General features: G+C 41.5%; 1 protein-coding gene and 2 pseudogenes across 1 annotated transcript in view; 2 read left to right on the top strand and 1 right to left on the bottom strand.

The window, feature by feature from the left end:
• AFF4 (AF4/FMR2 family member 4) overlaps window positions 1–19,198 on the bottom strand; it is an 85,951-nt gene that overhangs the window by 56,437 nt on the left and 10,316 nt on the right. The window contains exons 2-4 of the mRNA XM_023196271.3: window positions 7,333–7,459; window positions 4,758–5,552; window positions 2,791–2,835 (exon numbers count right to left, since the gene is read on the bottom strand). Coding sequence (XP_023052039.1) covers window positions 2,791–2,835; window positions 4,758–5,552; window positions 7,333–7,455 — 963 coding nt within the window. The 5' untranslated portion in view covers window positions 7,456–7,459. The remainder of the gene's footprint in view (window positions 1–2,790; window positions 2,836–4,757; window positions 5,553–7,332; window positions 7,460–19,198) is intronic.
• Window positions 12,563–14,344, top strand: LOC116418776 (annotated as a pseudogene).
• LOC116418782 lies at window positions 16,980–18,029 on the top strand (annotated as a pseudogene).

Raw genomic sequence — 19,198 nt, 5'->3', positions numbered from 1 at the left:
AAAATCTTTCAGGTACTAATAATTCTATGCACTGTTGAGGATTCAGAGGAAAATATTTATGCTCCCTTAAACTTTTTATATACATGACAACTAAGAAATGTATGACATTCAAATGAAAGAGCTGTCACTGTGGTCTCATAATCTGATATGGGGGAAGAAGGATTTCATTGGGATTCCAGGAAAAAACAATCTATATATAACTGAAGAGGTAGGAGAAATACATTCCAACCTTACTTTATTTAAGGAGGTAAAAGAGCAAGAAAGTATGTGGCTTAGGGAAACCAGTTTGGCAAAAGTGGTCAGTCAGTAATGAGACAGGTTAGGATTGGCCTGTGGATATTAAATTTGGATACTATTCTTTCTATAGTCTTAGAGAGCCACTGAAAATTTTTAAGGGAAAAATTAATTTATGAAGACTAGGGCCTGAAGTAAAGAATCAGGTAGCAATGCAAAAGACATATGAGCAGGGAGATTCTGGAGGCAGAAAGGCTGAATGAGGACTCAGTGTTATAATTATTGAAGCTCAAGGTGGCAGAAATGGGAAGAAACGAATGGATATTTAAAAAACAAAAATTTTAAAAGTCTACATCCAGTTTTGTAACTACATAGAACGTGAGGAAGAAATTAGAGATATTTAGGATTCTACACTTACAAGCATGGGAAAGTGGTGTACTACTAATCCAAGGAAGTCTGATAAGTACGGCTTTAGACATGTTGAGTCTGAAGCAGCAAAGAGAAATAAATCCAAATGGAAACTCAGCTAAGAAGCAATTAAGAGACAAACCAAAACCCAAAGGAGGTCAATGCAGGAGAGAAAGACTAAACAGCTGTCAAACAGATAAAACCAAGAATGGTGGAAAAGGCAAGTCAAAGAGCAGAAAGAGCAGAGGCTACAAGAATGCACCTGCACTTAAGAGATAAGAGAAGGCACAAGGGTTCCAAAAAGGGCAAAAAAAGAGAGGCGAGAAAGGTGGAAGGCAAACAAAAACAATGAAGCAAAAAAACAGTCAAGGAAAGAAGAATGTTTCCAGAAGGAAAAAATAAATAGCAGAAAGAATAAAAAAGAACTCAAATGATGCCTCTGGATGGAGGGAGAAAGATAATGACCATAGAGAAACAGGTTCTGCAAAATGGCAGAGGTAAAAGGGAGATTACAGTGGGCTAAAGGAAGGAATGGAAAAGAAAAGAGTGGAAGCAACCAATGCAGGTAGTCTTTCAAAGGTGTTCAGAGTGAAATGCAAGTATAAACTACAAATTCAGGAGCTCACAAAAAAAAAAAGGAAAATACAAGTAATATGTGACTCACAGTTTTCTCCACTAAGCAAAAAGTAGTCACTGTCATTCACTAATGCACTGGACTTTCTCTTTTTCTAATATAGTAATGTACTTTTTGGTCATGTGTCAATTTTAAACATGTTTCATTAAATATCCAAAATGTTGGCTGCGCATGGTGGCTCATGCCTATAATCCCAGCACTTTGGGAGGCCAAGACAGGCGGATAGGAGTTCCAGACCAGCCTGGCCAACATGGTGAAACCTCATCTCTACAAAAAAAAAAAAAAAAAAAAAAAAAAAGTAGCCAGGCATGGTGGCGGGTGCCTATAATCCCAGCTACTTAGGAGGCAGAGGCAGGAGAATCACTTGAACCTGTGAGGTGAAGGTTACAGTGAGCCGAGATCACGCCATTGCACTCCAGCCTGGGTGACAGAGTAAAATTCCAGTTCAAAAAAAAAAAAATGTGTAAAACAGCCAGGTGCAGTGGCTCAGGCTATAATCCCAGCACATTGGGAGGTCGGGCAGGGGGGTGGGGGAGGGGAAGTAACTTGAGGTCAGAAGTTCAAGACCAGCCTGGACAACGTGGTGAAACCCCATCTCTACTAAAAATACAAAAATTAGCTGGACGTGGTGGTGGGCGCCTGTAATCCCAGCTACTCAGGAGGCTGAGGCACAAGAATCACTTGAGCCCAGGAGGCAGAGGTTATAGTGAGCCGAGATCATGCCACTGTACTCCAGACTGGGTAACAGAGTGAGACTCCATATCAAAAAAAAAAAAAAAAAACCAAAATGTGCAAAACTGGAAGGAAATCTATTACTGTAAGATTTGACCAGTATGTACAGATGAACAAAAGCAAGGTATTTTGATCATAATGGTTTGACTGACAACTACTGAGTTTTTTGCACTTCAAATTATTAACAGTTAAGCATGAAAAAGTAAGGTTATAATTGGCTTGTTGATATATTCCAGCCAAAGTAAGTGTTAAGATTAAAATCCATTTTACTTAAAAGAAAAGAACGTGGCTGGGCGTGGTGACTCACACCTGTAATCCCAGCACTTTGGGAGGCCAAGGCAGGTGGATCACCTGAGGTCAGGAGTTCCAGGCCAGCCTGGCCAATATGGTGAAACCCCATCTCCGCAAAAATACAAAAATTAGCTGGGCATGATGGCGAGCGCCTGTAATCCCATCTACTCAGGAGGCTAAGGTGAAAGAATCGCTTGAATCTGGGAGGTGGAGGTTGCAGTGAGCTGAGATCGCACCATTGCACTCCAGCCTGGGCGACAGAGTGAGACTCCATCTCAAAAACAACAACAACAAAAAACCACAAAGAACAAAACTAGCTCTTTGAAGGCAAATGGTAAACAAAGAAGATAGTAAATTATTTATGATGGACATAATCAAGTTACAAATATAAGCAAACTGTTGCTTCAGATCCTTTGTGAAATACAGAGGGTAAGAGGGTGGCAGAGCATAAAAAATTAAAGAGATTGAAAAGATTTTTTTTAAAAACTTACTTTTAGGATTTCATCCACACAGCTCACATCACCAGAAGCTGATGCCTTGAGAGAAAAAGCAGCACACATTAGATTTTTATCAGTAGATTTTTAGTATTTGCTTCACAGACTTAAAAACATAAAGTATTTATGACCCCACCACTCTAAATCAGTACACTGTTTAGAATCTTTGGATTAATTTCCTTAAATACAAATTTTTCAAGCACCAGAAAATTTTAATCACCAAACTATACAAAGCTGGGGGAACTTTATAGTTTTCAAACGTTTTAAGTTTTTTATCCTGTATTTTAGATTATAAATAATTTTTAGAATGTAATTTTTCAGGTGTACAGCTTGTCCAAAAATTTAAGCTTATCTATATATAAAATCTATCATGATACTGAGATACATCATTTCGCATAAACAAAGTTAACCAATTTATGCCAGGGGTTGCAAATTTTTTGTGTGAAGAATCAGACCTTGGCGATGACCTTGAGCAGTAGGATATAAGTAATTCCCACAAGCTTAGCATTCCAATAATGGAACGCTAAGCATAAATGGGTTAAACAAGTATTACTGAAAGATTACTAGTCTGGAACATGGACATTTTACATAGTCTTTCTAAATCACAAAAAGCAAATTGCTTATTTTAAGGCACAAACAGGAATTAGAGAGCAGAACTCAAATCAAACTCTAAAGATCACGTTGTTTAAAGAAATAAATTACCGTTTTACTGTTCTCTTGAGAGAAGTAATTAGATAACAAATGCCACTCAAAATGAGTTTCCCAAGGCTATCGGAAAGATGTTTTAAATGTTTGCAAAACAGCATTTTACATTACCTGGATTCTTCCTTCCACCCTTTTGAGCTAAGAGTTGTAATTTTTTGGCTACTGACACTGTTTTCCAATTTTTTTTTTATTGCACTAACTACATGAAAAGATAAAATTTGGAGTTGGGCACGGTGGTTCACGCCTGTAATCTCAGCACTTTGGGAGGCCAAAGCAGGCGGATCATGTGAGGTGAGGAGTTCAAGACCAGCCTGACTAACATGGTGAAACCCCATCTCTACTAAAAATACAAAATTAGCCGGCCATGGTGGCACATGCCTGTAATCCCAGCTACTCAGGAGGCTGAGGCAGGAGAATTGCTTGAACCCGGGAGGTAGAGGTTGCAGAGAGCTGAGATCGTGCCATTGCACTCCAGCCTGGGCAACAACAGCGAAACTCCGTCTCAAAAAAAAAAAAAGAGAGAGAGAGAGAGACAAAATTTGGGCCAGGCATCATGGTCATGTCTATAACCTCAACACTTTGGAAGGCCAAGATGAGAGGATCACTTGAAGCCAGGAGTTCCAGACTAGCCTCGGCAACATGATAAGATACCCGTCTTGAAAAAAAAGATATAATTTCAGCTATTTCACAATGAAATGTTCCAAAAGGCTTTGGTAAGCAATTCAATTTAAATTTCAAACCATCACTATGAACCTGGAACAGCTGTCTCCATCCTTTAAGTATAACCAGAGAAAAGGATCATAGCATTCAAAGTATACAATATTACCATTTCCACAGACCCGAAAGTCCCATTTATCATAATCATACACCATGACCTGCATCTCATTCATCAGTATCAATGTAAGCATAGAAAAGTTAATTTTGTTTTTAAACAACAAAGGTATATTGTTCTATAAAATCAAAATGCAGAAATTGAAGATATCAATTGGTCATTCTTTTATTCTATAACTGACTTGTCATCTTAATATTTGAAAACTGTGAATGACATTTTCTCCATTTCCCAAGAGGACAAGTTAAAAGATCTACGGATCCACTTAGGAGTAACTCACAAGTCTGTCTTTACATTTTTTTTCATCTTTCAACTTTTACATTCCTTACTATTAAGGCAAAGAAGCAGTGTTCAAGTTCAATCGTAATTTCATGATCAGTCAATTACTTCACATAGTCACAATGTTAAAAGCTCTAAATGTGTGACTTACATCCAGTGGTTGGGAAGGTATTTTCAGCTTGGTGAGATGTGCTTTGCTGCTGGGCTTCAGCTCAGTCATGCTGTTGCCATGAGATTGGCTGCTGTAGTGCTCAGAGGACAGCTTTGGTTCCATGGACTCCTGTCCGTCCATGGGCCGCACATAGGCAGTGGGTTTCTGTAACATTGAATTGGACTTTGACATCAATGAGGGTGGGAAAGATTGATTTGAGTGCTGCCCACTTGGAAAAGGTACACGGGAAGGAGAATCCCAGTTTGCATCAGGGTCCCGAGGTGATTTGGAGCGTTGATGTTCCTTGCTATGGTGATCATTCCCATGAGACCTGGAATGACTAGAGCTTAATGAAGAAACAGCCTGGGGTTTTCCAGGGCTGGAAGAACGTGATTTGGAGTGTTCTGATCCATGCTGGCCTTTTTTCCGGCTACTGCTCCCACTACTGTTATATGACTCACGGTCATGCCTCTGACCACTACTGTTAGTGCCACTACTGCTACCTGCACTGGTCCGCTGGCTACTATGTCCACTCTGTAAGCCTGAAGACCGTTTCTGAGACTGAGAAGTGCTGGGTGCGGGTCCTACTGGAGTCCATTTGCTACTCTGATGAGAGCCTCCATGTCTCTGTTCAAAGAAATTTGGGTTAGACTTTTCATCTGCTGATGGTGGTACTGTAGGCTTGGGAATTGCAACAAGCTTTGGTATAGATCTGTCTCCTATGAAATCCTTCATTTCATCGTAGTTTCCAAGCATACTCTGAATACGACTTGATAACTTATCTTCTTTGCTAGTCTACAAAAAAAAAATAAAATTATACAATGAGCATAATCAGAAATAAAATATACTTCTGAACTAATTTTCCAAACTTCTAATGGAAAGGGGCTTTTCAAAGGAAGGCTTTACCTCATATCTTAACATTAATACCTTGAAGCATACTCCAAATATATCATTCTGTAGTGAAAAAAAAAATCATTGAAAAGTGCCTAAAAATAACCATACTAAAATATAATCCGAGCGCAGTGGCACGTGCCTGTACTTTTAGCTACCCCGTGCAGCTGAGGCAGGAGGATTGCTCGATTCCAAGATTTTCAGGCTCCAGTGCACTATGATTTCATCTGTGAACAGCAACTGCACTCCAGCATGGGTAACATAGCAAGACTCTTGTCTTTTAAATTCACGAAGTATTTTGAAGGGCCAGGTGCAGTGGTTCACACCTGTAATCCCAGCACTTTCAGAGGCCGAGGCGGACAGATCACCTAATGTCAGGAGTTCCAGACCAGCCTGGCCAACATGGTGAAAACCCATTTCTAGCAAAAATACATAAGTTAGCCGGGCGTGGCTGGACATGGTGGCTCACACCTTTAATATCAGCACTTTGGGAGACCAAGGTGGGCAGATCACCTGAGGTCAGGAGTTGAAGACCAGCCTGGCCAACATGGTGAAACCCTGTTTCTACTTTAGCTAGGCGTGGTGGCAGATGCCTGTAATCCTAGCTACTCAGGAGGCTGAGGCAGAAGAATTGCTTGAACCCAGGAAGTGGAGGTTGCAGTGAGCCGAGATTGTGTCATTGCACTCCAGTAAGACTCCATCTCCGAAAAAAAAAATTAGCCGGGCAAGGTGGTGCATGCCTGCAATCCCAGCTACTCGGGAGGCTGAGGCAGAAGAATCACTGGAACCCAGAAGTCAGCGGTGGCAACAAGCCAAGATCATGACATGGCACTCTAGCCTGGACGAAAGAGCGACACTGTGTCTCAAAAAAAAAAGTCTTTTGAAGAACAGTAAAGTAATCTGCCTTTATAAAATTAAGTTCCACAGGCCAGCAGATTAGCTAATGCTTATATTTTGGCAGTTTATGAAAATATTATATTCCTTATAATTCAATGTTATAGTTAGAAGCAGAAACAAAAATTTAATGAACAAGTGATACCCAAATGACTGTCTATAACAATAGAAAAATCAGACTGATACTGAAGACACATTTATTCAAACATACTAATAATCTCTGCAACTTTGTAAACTAAGTAGCAAATGGCAGTGAGGAGTAACAAAAGCATCTACGAAATATTCATTTTTTATTGATATCACACTTAAAGAACACCTAGGAAAAATCAAACAGTGCAAATTGAGTCACAAAATTCTAATTTAATTCAAGGCTCAGAATGGTGAAGTACCTGCCCATAGTTAGTAGCACAACTAGGAAAATAGAGATAAATGTATGAGCCAACTCAGAACACATTTTTAAGAACACAAGACAGTAATAGGAGGTGGTTTGGAAGATGACTTTTAGGGTGCTAGTAACGTTCTATTTCTTGATCTGAGTTGTATGAAGCTGTTGATGCTGTGAAAATTCTTCAAGCCATAATACCTATTTTGTGTATTTTTCTGTAAGCATAATATACTCCAAAGAAAAGTTTATCCCCAAAAAAGTATGTTCTATGTAAAGGACAGGAAAAAAAAAGTTAAGTAGTATTCATAGTAATTCTTTTATAATATAAACATTCAAGTCTGAAACATTTTAAGAGCAAAAATGTCATGCTAATGAGAAAAAAACATTCACAGAAGGGCAACTTACAACTTTGTATGGCTCTGCAAAGAGAGGAGAGCTAGGTGGGAAGGCGTCTTCACCCTGCTGAATTTCCTGATTCCGCCTTTCCCGTTCTTTCATACGCAGCACATTCCGGTCTTCACGGTTCATGTTGCTATGAAAAGAAACAGTCTTTGTATCACAAAAATAAAAGGAAAAATTAAATATTCTGTACAGATTTTGTCAGTTTAACACTCAATCACAGATTCCCTTTTGACCTCCAAGTAAAAACAGGCATTAGTGCCGAAGCTGGGTTTTGGTAACGGTTTTATTAACATATACCAATAGTGTCTTCCACAACTATTCCAAGGAAACATTAGTCCTGAATATTAGAACCCACCCCAACAAAACACTTAACTTTATCAATGTTTGAAGTACTCTGTTAGCTAAAAGCAAAAACTTGTACATTCAGAGGGAAAGTAGTATTTGAACACAAATCCTCAATATTTCCTTTTGGGCCTTGCTCTTCAGAAATCTGCCTCTTCTTTGCCCTTAGAAGCATATAACCCACTCCCAACTACCACCCTTCCCCCCAGGGTCCAGTTCTTTTCTCTACTTTGCATCTACCTTATCTTGATTTATTTTTGTCCCAAACACAGCTTCCTTGGTGTCCATCCTTACGGTAGTTTGACCTCAGCTTTGTTGTTGCTCTAGATTCCCTAAAAAATGACATTTCTGCTCTAAATATATTAATATTTCAATTAACACCTCAATAAACGGCAAAACCCAGGTTTTCAGTAAATGGCAAAACCCAGGTTTGATTCCAAGTTAATCAAAAATTAACTTGGGTTAGTAACAGTAACTAAAATTGCATTGAAAAAGGAAGTCTTTGGAGTGGGGGAAAAAATGGAAGTCCCATCTCTATAATCATGACAGTTTGTCTTATTTTCACTAGAACAAACCAAAAGAAATACAGCCCATTTATAGCAGCAAGGATTTTGGTTAAATAGACAATGGTAATAAAGGCTGTCAAACTCTGGCACTAGGGATTACCAGGGAATCTGCAACTCTTCCCTGGAGACAGATTAAATAATCAGACCTGGTTTTGTTTTTAAAAAAAAAAAAAATGTCCCACTGGAGCCCAGAAGGAAACAATCAGGTTATATGTGTGAAGCATTTCTGGCCTATAATGCATAAATCTAATCAGAAAATTAAAGTTCATCAGAAACTATAATTATAAAATTAGAATTAGTAACAAAACCAGTATTATACTCTTTTTTTTTTTTTTTTTTTTTGGAACACAGTCTTGCTCTATAATCCAGGCTGGAGTATGGAGGTGTGATCTCTCAGCTCACCACAACCTATGTCTCCTGGGTTCAAGCGATTTTCCTACCTCATTCTCCTAATTTTTTTATTTTTAGTAGAGACAGGATTTTACCATGTTGGCCAGGCTGGCCTGAACTCCTGACCGCAAGTGATCCTCCCGCCTTGGCCTCTCAAAGTGCTGGGATTATAGGCACGAGAGCCACCAAGCCTGCCTCAATACTGTACTTTTGAGGCCTTTCATCAGTGGTTAGAATTAGTGAAAGCAAACATTTAAAATTAAAACTTCCTGATTTGCATACTAAGTGTCATGCAATAAAAGCAATTTAAAGTTTAGAAAAAAAAAAAGAAGTGACCCCAGGTGGGAGGATCACTTGACCTGCCTAGCCAACATGACAAAACCACATCTCTACTAAAAATAAAAAAAATTAGCCAGGTGTGGTGGCGCACGCCTATAATCTCAGCTTCTTGGGAGGCTCAAGGGGGGAGAATCACTTGAACCTGGGAGGCAGAAGTTACAGTGAGCCGAGATTGCGCCACCACTGGACTCCAGCCTGGGAGACAGAACAAGACTCTGTCTCCAAAAAAAAAAAAGTTCTAAGTGTTAAGTGTTTCAGATATGTTTTCAAATTGTTTTGTATGTGTACAATTTTCTAATAAGCTTAAACAGGATTTCTTTGGTTTCGCTAGTACTTAGCGCTCTACAGAACCACAAAAAGTATTTCAATCTTTCTTTAAAAAATACCACAAAACTTAAATATTCATAAAGCAAAACCAAAGAACATATTATACTCCATCACATTTGAACCAAGTAATAGTTTTATATCACTAACAACCATGCTTCAAATAGGCCTCTTGGGTTATGGTTCTCCCAACATACCTGAGAGACTAAGGTGTATGTTAACTACCAATTTCCTTAAATTTTAATCCTGAAAGATCTGAAAACTTTTTTTTTTTTTTTTGAGACGAAGTCTCGCTCTTGTCCCCCAGGCTGGAGTGCAATGACACGATCTCACCTCACTGCAACCTCCACCTCCCGAGTTCAAGCAATTCTCCTGCCTCAGCCTCCTGAGTAGCTGGGATTACAGGTGTCTGCCACCATGCCCGGCTAATTTTTGTATTTGTAGTCGAGATGGGGTTTCACCGAGTTGGCCAAACTCCTGGTCTCAAATTCCTGACCTCAGGTGATCTGCCTGCCTTGGCCTCTCAAAGTGCTGGGATTACAGGCGTGAGCCTGAAAACTTCTTTAAAGTATAGTTTAAGGCCAGGAGCGGTAGCTCACAACTGTAATCCCAGCACTTTGAGAGGCCGAGGCGAGCGGATCACTGGAGGTAAGGAGTTCAAGACCAGCCTGGCCAACACAGTGAAACCCCAACTCTACTACAAAATACAAAAAAGTAGCCTGCCAAGGTAGCAGGTGCCTGTAATCCCAGCTACTGGGGAGGCTGAGACAGGAGAATTGCTTGAACCTGGGAGGCGGAGGCTGCAATGAGTCAAGATTGTGCCACTGGACTCCAGCCTGGGTGACAACAGCAAGACTCCATCTCAAAAAAATAAAAACGAAAAATAAAGTATGATTTAATTTTATAGATTGAGCAGCATTAAAATCATCATTCAGGAAATATTTCTATATCTCTTGTAAAAATAGGAGATTACCATAATAAAATTATTTCTGTAATTCAACACCAAAGAAACTGTTGTTTTTTTAACTGGCTACCAGGAAGCTAAGAACTAAATTAACTCACTGTAATAATTAGGTCGGGTGCCGTGGCTCACTCCTGTAATCTCAGCACTTTGGGAGGCCGAGGCAGGCGGATCACCTGAGGTCAAGAATTCAAGACCAACCTGGCCAACATGGTGAAACCCCATCTCTACCAAAAATACAAAAATTAGCCAGGCGTGGTGGCAGGTGCCTGTAATCCCAGCTACTCGGGAGGCTGACACAGGAGAAAAGCTTGAACCCAGGAGGTGGCTGAGATGTTGCAGTGAGCTGAGATTGCATCAATGAACTCCAGCCTGGGTGACAAAACGAAACCACATCTCAAAAAAAAAAAAAAAAAAAAAAAAAAAGAAAGAAAAGAAAAGAAAAAAGTAATATACCAGTTATAGTGCTTATTCTCTTATTTTTTTCTGATCTTTTTGTATCAAATATATGGGGTTTTTTCCCTCCTGTGTCTCTTATCATCACTATCTCCACCTAAGATGAAATAAAGTTTGCTCAAAAGCAATAATTCCAGTAATCTGAACTACTCTAATGTTAACATGAAATTTAAATGAGTCAATGTGAAGTATATCTTTGTCATACGGGCAAAACTATTTTATAGGTCTGAGAATACAGGAATAAACAAGCTCAGTTTCCTTTTTTTTCTGAGACAGAGTCTGGCTCTATCTCCCAGGCTGGAAAGCAGTGACACAATCTCAGCTCACTGCAACCTCTGACTCTCGAGTTCAAATGATTTTCATGCCTCAGCCTCCCAAGTAACTGGAATTACAGGCACACGCCACCACACCTGGTTAATTTTTTTTTGTATTTTTAGTAGAGACAGGGTTTCACAATGTTGCCCAGGCTGGTCTCCAACTCCTGACCTCAAGTCATCTGCCCACCTTGGCCTCCAAAAGTGCTGGGATTACAGGTAGTGAGCCACAGTGCTCAGCCAACAAACTCAGTTTCTCACACAATACTCTAACAACATCCTTCTAACACCAGACGTGTGGGGGTTTTATCCCACACGCAAGTAAGCAATTGCACAGTGGCTCACGCCTGCAATTCCAGCACTTTGGGAGACCAACGAGGGCAGATTACCTGAAGTCAGGCATTTGAGACAAGCTGGCGAAACCCCTCCTCTACTAAACCCCTCCTCTACTAAAATACAAAAATTGACACAGCATGGTGGCACATGCCTTAATCCCAGCTACTTGGGAGGCTGAGGCAGGAGAATCGCTTGAACCCGGGAGGCAGAGGTTGCAGTGAGCCAAGATCGCACCAGTGCACTCCAGCCTGGGCGACAGAGCAAGACTCCATCTCAAATTAAAAGAAAAAGTAAGCAATCAACTCTTCAGAAAATACCAGCTGGGTGTCCTCTATCTCCTACCTGGAGATAATGTCAGACCCCATAGGTTGAGTGAGGGTTCAGTCCCTAAGGCTGCCCCCCACTGTTGATGTCAATCCCAAGTCCCAGGTTGTTTTACCTGTGCTTCTAACCAACTGGCTAAAAATTGGGATTCTGCAATCCCTTCCTTTGGTTTTAATAATTTATTACAGAAGCTCACAGAATGAATGGAAACCTGGTCACTAGACTCTTACAAACGTTATTTTAAAGGATATAAATAAACAGTAAAATAAAGAGTTACAGAGGTGAGATGTACAATGTTGTAGGAGCTTCAATTCCCTTGGAGAATGGTGTGCCACCCTCTCAGCACATGAACATGTTCTAGCTTACCTTTCTGGAAGCCCCCTGAACTCAGTCCTTTTGATCTTTTTTTTTTTCCCCAAGACGGGAGTTTCGCTCTTGTTGCCCAGGCTGGAGTGCAATGGCACCATCACGGCTCACCGCAACCTTCACCTCCTGGATTCAAGTGATTCTCCTGCCTCAACCTCCTGAGTAGCTCGGATTACAGGCATGCACCACCATGCTAGACTAATTTTGTATTTTAAGTAGAGACGGGGTTTCTACATGTTGGTCAGGCTAGTCTCAAACTCCTGACCTCAGGTGATCCGCCCGCCTCAGCCTCCCAAAGTGCTGGGATTACAGGTGTGAGCCACTGCACCCGGCCCATGTCAGGTATTATTAATCCTGCCGCTTGACAAAACACCATTTATCACCTGGGTGCAGTGGCTCATGCCTGTAATCCCAGCATTTTGGGAGGCCGAGGCATGAGGATCCCTTGAGCTCAGGAGTTCAAGACCACCTTGGGCCACATGATGAGACCCAGTCTCTACAAGGCTACTGAATGGGAATTCCCATCTACTGAGATGGGAAAGGGGTCCTTCAAGTACACCTGGGTCTTGGATAAACTGAAAGCTAAGTGTGAGGGTAGTGGTACTGATGATAGTTCCCTGTGGGAACTTGAGGCCAGAAAGTATTATGTAACTAGTTGATGCCCCAAGACAAAGACATTGGAAAAAAACATGATCACAGGCATATCTCAGGCTGACTGTGCTACCCTGATTGTTGCAGCTGGTGAATTTGAAGCTGGCATCTCCTTCTGACTTACATACTGGATGTGAAACAGCTAATTGTTGGAGTTAACAAAATGGATTCCACTTAGCCACCCTACAGACAGAAGTGATACAAGGAAATGGTTAAGGAAGTCAGCACTTACAATAAGAAAGTTGGCTACAACCCCAACACAGTAGCATTTGTGCCAATTTCTGGTTGGAACGATGGCAACATGCTGGGGCCAAGTGCTAACATGCCTTGGTTCAAGGGATGGAAAGTCACCTATAAAGATGGCAATGTTAGTGTAAACACTCTGCTTGAAGCTCTGGATTGCATCCTACCACCAACTTGTCTAACTGACAAGCCCTTGTGTCTGTCTCTCCAAAGACCGCTCTCCAAGCGGTCACCTTGGCTCCAGTCAATGTTACAACTAAAGCCAAATCTGTTGCAATATACCATGAAGCTTTGAGGGAAGTTTTTCCTGGGAACAATGGGGGCTTCAACATCAAGAACGTATCTGTCAAAAATGTTCATCATGGCCATGTTGCTGGTGACAGGAAAAATGACCCACCAATGGAAGCAGCTAGCTTCACTGCTCAGGTGATTATCCTGAACCACTCAATCTAAATCAGTGCTGGCTATGCTCCTGTAATGGACTGCCACATGGCTCACACTGCCTGCAAGTTTCCTGAGCTGAAGGGAAAGACTGATTGCCATTGTGGTAAGCTGAAAGATGGCCCTAAATTCTTGAAATCTGGTAATACTCCCATCTTTGATGTGGTTCCTGTCAAGCCCATGTGTGCTGAGAGCTTCTGACTATCCTCCTCTGGGTTGTTTTGTTGTTCATAATGCAAGACAGCCAGTTGCTGTGGGTGTCATCAAAACAGAGGATAAGGCCAGGCACAGTGGTTCACGCCTGTAATCCCAGCACTTTGGGAAGCTGTGGCAGGAGAATCACTTGAGCTCAGGAGTTTGAGACCTGCCTGGGCAACATGGTGAAACCCCATCTCTACCAAAAATACAAAAAATTAGCTGGGTGTAGTGGCATGCATCTGTGGTCCCAGCTACTCAGGAAACTGAGGTCTGGGGAATGCTTGAGCTGAGACGTGGAAGTTCAAATAAGCCAAGATAGCACCACTGCACTCCAGCCTAGGTGACAGAGTGAGACTCTCAAAAAATTTAAAAATGGCCAGGTGCCGTGGCTCACGCCTGTAATCCCAGTACTTTGGGAGGCTGAGGCAGGCAGATAACCTGAGGTCAGGAGTTCGACACCAGCCTGGTCAACAGAGTGAAACCCCATCTCTACTAAAAATACAAAAATTAGCCAGGTATGGTGGCAGGCACCTGTAATCCCAGCTACTTGAGAGGCTGAGGCAGAAGAATCACTTGAACATGGGAGATGGAGGTTGCAGTGAGCCGTAACCACGCCATTGCACTCCAGCCTGGGCAACAAGAGTAAAACTCCATCTCGAAAAAACTTTTTTTTAATTAAAAAAAAAAAAAAAACGGTGGACAAGAAGGCTCCTGGACCTGGCAATATCATCGAGTCTGCTCAGAAAGCTCAGAAGACTAAATGAATATCATCCTTAATACCTGCCACCCCAGTCTCAATCAATGGTAGAAGAACAGTCTCAGAACTGTTTGTTTCGATTGGCCATTTAAGTTTAACAGTAAGAGACTGGTTAATGATAATAGTGCATGGTAAAACCTTCAGAAGGAAAATATGACTGTTTTGTGATCCACTTTGAATTTTTTTCACATGGCAGTTTTAAATTAGTAGTTTTTAAAATGAGTACTGTTTAATGGAAGCAACAGGACCAAGAATCCATCTCAGAATTTTGAGACCCAGGAAACAAAGTTTAATGAGAGGCTGGTTCCAAGGTAGTCAGTTATCTCAACTGATTATTCACAGTCAAGTTATAGACTGAACTCCTTGTTCTAGTCTTTGACCCCTTCTCACTATCACAGTTGACTGCCTAGTTTTAAAAATAAACAAGCAAGGCCGGGCGCTGTGGCTCATGCCTATAAACCCAGCACTCGGAAGGCCGAGGCGGGCGGATCACCTTAGATCAGGAGTTCAAGACCAGCTTGGCCAACATGGTGAAACCCCATCTCTACTAAAAATACAAAAATTAGCTGGGCATGGTGGCAGGTACCTGTAATCCCAGCTACTTTGGGAGGCTGAGACAGGAGAATTGCTTGAACCTAGGAGGTGGAGGGAGGTTGCAGTGAGCCGAGTTTGCGCTACTGCACTACACTCCAGCCTGGGCGACAGAGCAAGACTCCATCTCAAAATAAAATAAAATGAAATAAAATAAAAATAAAAATAAACAGGCCGGGCACGGTGGCTCATGCCTGTAATCCTAGCACTTTGGGAGGCTGAGGTGGGCAGATCACCTGAGGTCAGGAGCTCGCGACTAGCCTGACCAACGTGGAAAAACCCCATCTCTACTAAAAATACAAAATTAGCCAGGCGTGGTGGCACATGCCTGTAATCCCAGCTACTCGGGAGGCTGAGGCAGGAGAATCACTTGAACCCAGGAGGCGGAGGTTGTGGTGAGCCAAGTTGCGCCCCTGCACTGCAGCCTGGGCAACAAGAGCAAAACTCCGTCTCAAAAAAGAATAAACAAGTAAAGTTTAATGAGAAAAAAACCCACAATATCACTCCACACCCATTAGGATAGCTATGATAAAAACAAAATCACAAAATAACACATGTTGGTGATGATGCAGACAAACTGAAACCTTTGTGCACTGCTGGTGGAAATGTGCAATGGTGCAGCTGCTATGGATTGGCAGTTCCTCAAAAACTTTTAACAAATAATTACCACAGGATCCAGCAATTTTACTCCTAGGAATATATCCAAAAGAACTGAAAGCAGAGACTCAAACAGATCCATGTACACCAATGTTCACAGTGGCATCATTCACAATAGCCAAAAGATGGAAACAACCCAAGTGTCCATCAACAGATGGTGATCCATCAACACAGAGAAGCAAAATGTGGTATATATATACAATAGAATACTGTTTAGCCATAAGGAATGAAATTCTGATACGTGCTACAACATAGATGAACCTTGAAAACATTATGCTATGTGAAATAAGTTAGACACAAAAGGACACATATTTGTATGATTCTACTTAATATGAGGCACCTGGAATAGACAAATTCATAGAGACAGCAAATAGAATAGAGGTGGGGAGGTTCTGTTTGGGATGATGAAAAAGTTCTGGAAACAGTGTTGATGTGTACAATACTGTGAATGTACTTAATGCCACTGAATTGTATCTGTAAAATTGTTAAAATAGTACATTTTATGTTATATATATTTTGCCACAATAAAAAAATTAGTACACCGTAAAAATAAAAATTTAAATGTGTATTCCTATGAATTACATTCATTCTATAATTTTTTTTTTATAAACACATACATTAGTTATAAAACATTTTAGGTCAGGCGTGGTGGCGTGCTCCTGTAGTCCCAGCTACTTGGGAAGCGGAGGCACAAGAATTGCTTGAACCGGGAGGCAGAGGTTGCAGTGAGCCAAGATCACACCACTGCACTTTGTGACGACAGAATAAGACTCTGTCTCAAATAAATAAATTAAATAAGTATATAAAACACTTCGTGACTTTTTACAATTTTAATTTTAAAAAATTTAAAACAGCCGAGCATTGTGGCTCACACCCGTAATCCCAGCACTTTGGGAGGCTGAGGCAATGGATCACTTGAGGTCACAAGTTCGAGACCAGCCTGGCCAACATGGCCAAACCCCATCTCTACTAAAACTACAAAATTTAGTCGGGTGTGGTGACATGCACCTGTAGTCCCAGCTACTCGGGAGGCTGAGGCAAGAAAATCATTTGAATCTGCAAGGCGAAAGTTGCAGTGAGCCAAGATTGTGCTCCACTCTAGCCTGCACAACAGAGTGAGACTCTGTCCCCCCCCTAAAAAAAGAAAACAGTTTAGTGTAAATTGTGTACTCTAACTTTCCCCATTCAAGTGGAGGTCAGAATTTGTTACAATTTTTTTTTTCACTTAGTGTCTTAGAATAACTATCCTACTGAAAAACGGAGCCATTCAGCTATAAGATTATTGAGTGATTTAAACTCCGAAAGTCAAAATGAGGTTTAAGCTAAGATTTCAATTATTTTCAAATCCAGTATATTACAACTGCTATTAAACTGTAACTTTACCACAATGCACTATGTTAAAGCACAAAGCCTCAACAGTGCGTAATCCCTGTTGGCCTCATTTGGTAAGATTTCTCTACCCATGAGACAGTCTCAAGAGGTCCCTTCCTGCAAGTCAGGGAAACAAAGGTTGCACACTTAGAGATCAAAGCCAGTAACAAAACATCAGGTCCCAAGACAGTATTTAGCACAGAAGGACCTTTGCCCCAAAGTTAGTCATGAGACTTCTATAGCCTTCAGGTTTAAAATGATGTAGTGAAAAACAGGAAAGGAAAGGTAACAATTCCACACATTTCTGCTTTCTTCATCACATCCTTACGTATTATCTGAATTTCTCACTGTATTTCATAAATCACTCTCAATTGGACCCTCAAAGTTTCCCAGAAATTGTGTTTTTTTTTTTTTTTTTTTTTTGAGATGGAGTCTTGCTCTGTCGCCAGGCTGGAGTGCAGTGGCGCAATCTCGGCTCACTGCAACCTCTACCTCCTGTGTTCAAGCAATTCTTGTGTCTCAGCCTCCCGAGTAGCTGGGACTACAGGCGCATGCCACCATGACCGGCTAACCTTTTGTATTTTAGTAGAGACAGGGTTTCATCATGTTGGCCAAGATGGTCTCAATCTCCTGACCTCATGATCTGCCCGCCTCGGCCTCCCAAAGTGAAACTGTACTATTTTTCTCTGATGAATGCTCTTTCCCATTCCTCACAAGTATTTCATAAAGTTCTATGACTCCCCACAATCCTAATTTCCATTCACAAATAACCTTGTCTTAATGGACAAAGATTAAAAAACAGAATACTAAAAATCAGAGAGAGGCAGCTCCAGCAGCAAAGACGGTATATCATGGCCTCACAGTGATGAGCATGTCCTGGGGCTTTGCTGGCTTCTTTGTGCCCTGGTTCATCCCTAAGGGGCCTAACTGGGGAGTTATCATCACCATGATGGTGAGCTGTTCAGTTTGCTGCTCTCTTTTGGCTGACTCCAATTCTGGCCCAGTGCAACCCTCTCTATGCAACATGCTTGAAAGATGAAACCACCTGGTATCTGAAGCATCATTGGCCTTGAGGAAGAAGACATGTTCTACAGTGTTCAGTGACTGAAATCAAGAAAGTGAATTCCTTTTTGGATGCAAAATTACCTCCAAATGCAGGCCACCTTCTTTGACTTTGCCTATTTGGGGCATCAGCTGCCTTAAATGTTCATAACACATTTGAATTTTCTTTTTCACAATGCAGTATTTTTTTTCCTTCACCTGATTTACACTTTGATGAATTATGTGTGTACTTAACCTAAACTATGCTGATTGCACACAATGTTTATGGACTCCTGTAAGTCAGAAGATGCTCTCTTCTGAGAAATATATTAATCTATCCCTTGGAATTTATAGATTTGAAGGTGGCTCTTGCCTTATCAAAACATGGGAATCAGTGAAGGGTCTAAAAACTGCTGTTAGACAAACAAGACTCCAGTGGGGCAGTCGGTAGGAAGGCATGTTGAGAGGGAAGATGTGTCCCAACAAAACTACACCAAATCATATTTTCAGGATGAAAATCTTATTTCTGCCATTTTTGTCTTTTTTTTTTTTTTTTTTTTTTGAGATGGGTCTTGCCATGTTGCCCAGGCTTGTTTCAAGCTCCTTGGCTCAAGCAATCCTCCTGCCACAGCCTTCAGAGTAGCTCAGACTACAGGCATGAGCCATCATACCTGGCTCTCTGCCATCTTTTGGAATAAATTATTTTTCTGCTTTAAGAAACAATGGGCCAGTCCCAGTGGCTCACACCTGCAATCTCAGCACTTTGGGAGGCCAATGTGGAAAGACCACTTGAGCCCAGGAGTTCCAGACCAGCCTGGGCAACAAAGTGAGACCTCATCTCTTAAAAAATGTAAAAGTTAGGCCCGGCGCGGTGGCTCAAGCCTGTAATCCCAGCACTTTGGGAGGCCGAAACGGGCGGATCACGAGGTCAGAAGATCGAGACCAACCTGGCTAACACGGTGAATCTCTACTAAAAAATACAAAAATCTAGCCGGGCGAGGTGGCGGGCGCCTGTAGTCCCAGCTACTCCGGAGGCTGAGGCAGGAGAATGGCGGGAATCCGGGAGGCGGAGGCTGAGGCAGGAGAATGGCGGGAACCCGGGAGGCGGAGCTTGCAGTGAGCTGAGATCGGGCCACTGCACTCCAGCCCCAGCGATAGAGCGAGACTCCGTCTCAAAAAAAAAAAAAAAAAAAAAAAAAAA

Source organism: Piliocolobus tephrosceles, chromosome 4, assembly GCF_002776525.5.
Source record: "Piliocolobus tephrosceles isolate RC106 chromosome 4, ASM277652v3, whole genome shotgun sequence".
Taxonomy (NCBI): domain Eukaryota; kingdom Metazoa; phylum Chordata; class Mammalia; order Primates; family Cercopithecidae; genus Piliocolobus; species Piliocolobus tephrosceles.
The sequence above is the reverse complement of the archived record's forward strand: the minus strand, read 5'-3'. Positions and strand labels throughout refer to the sequence as shown.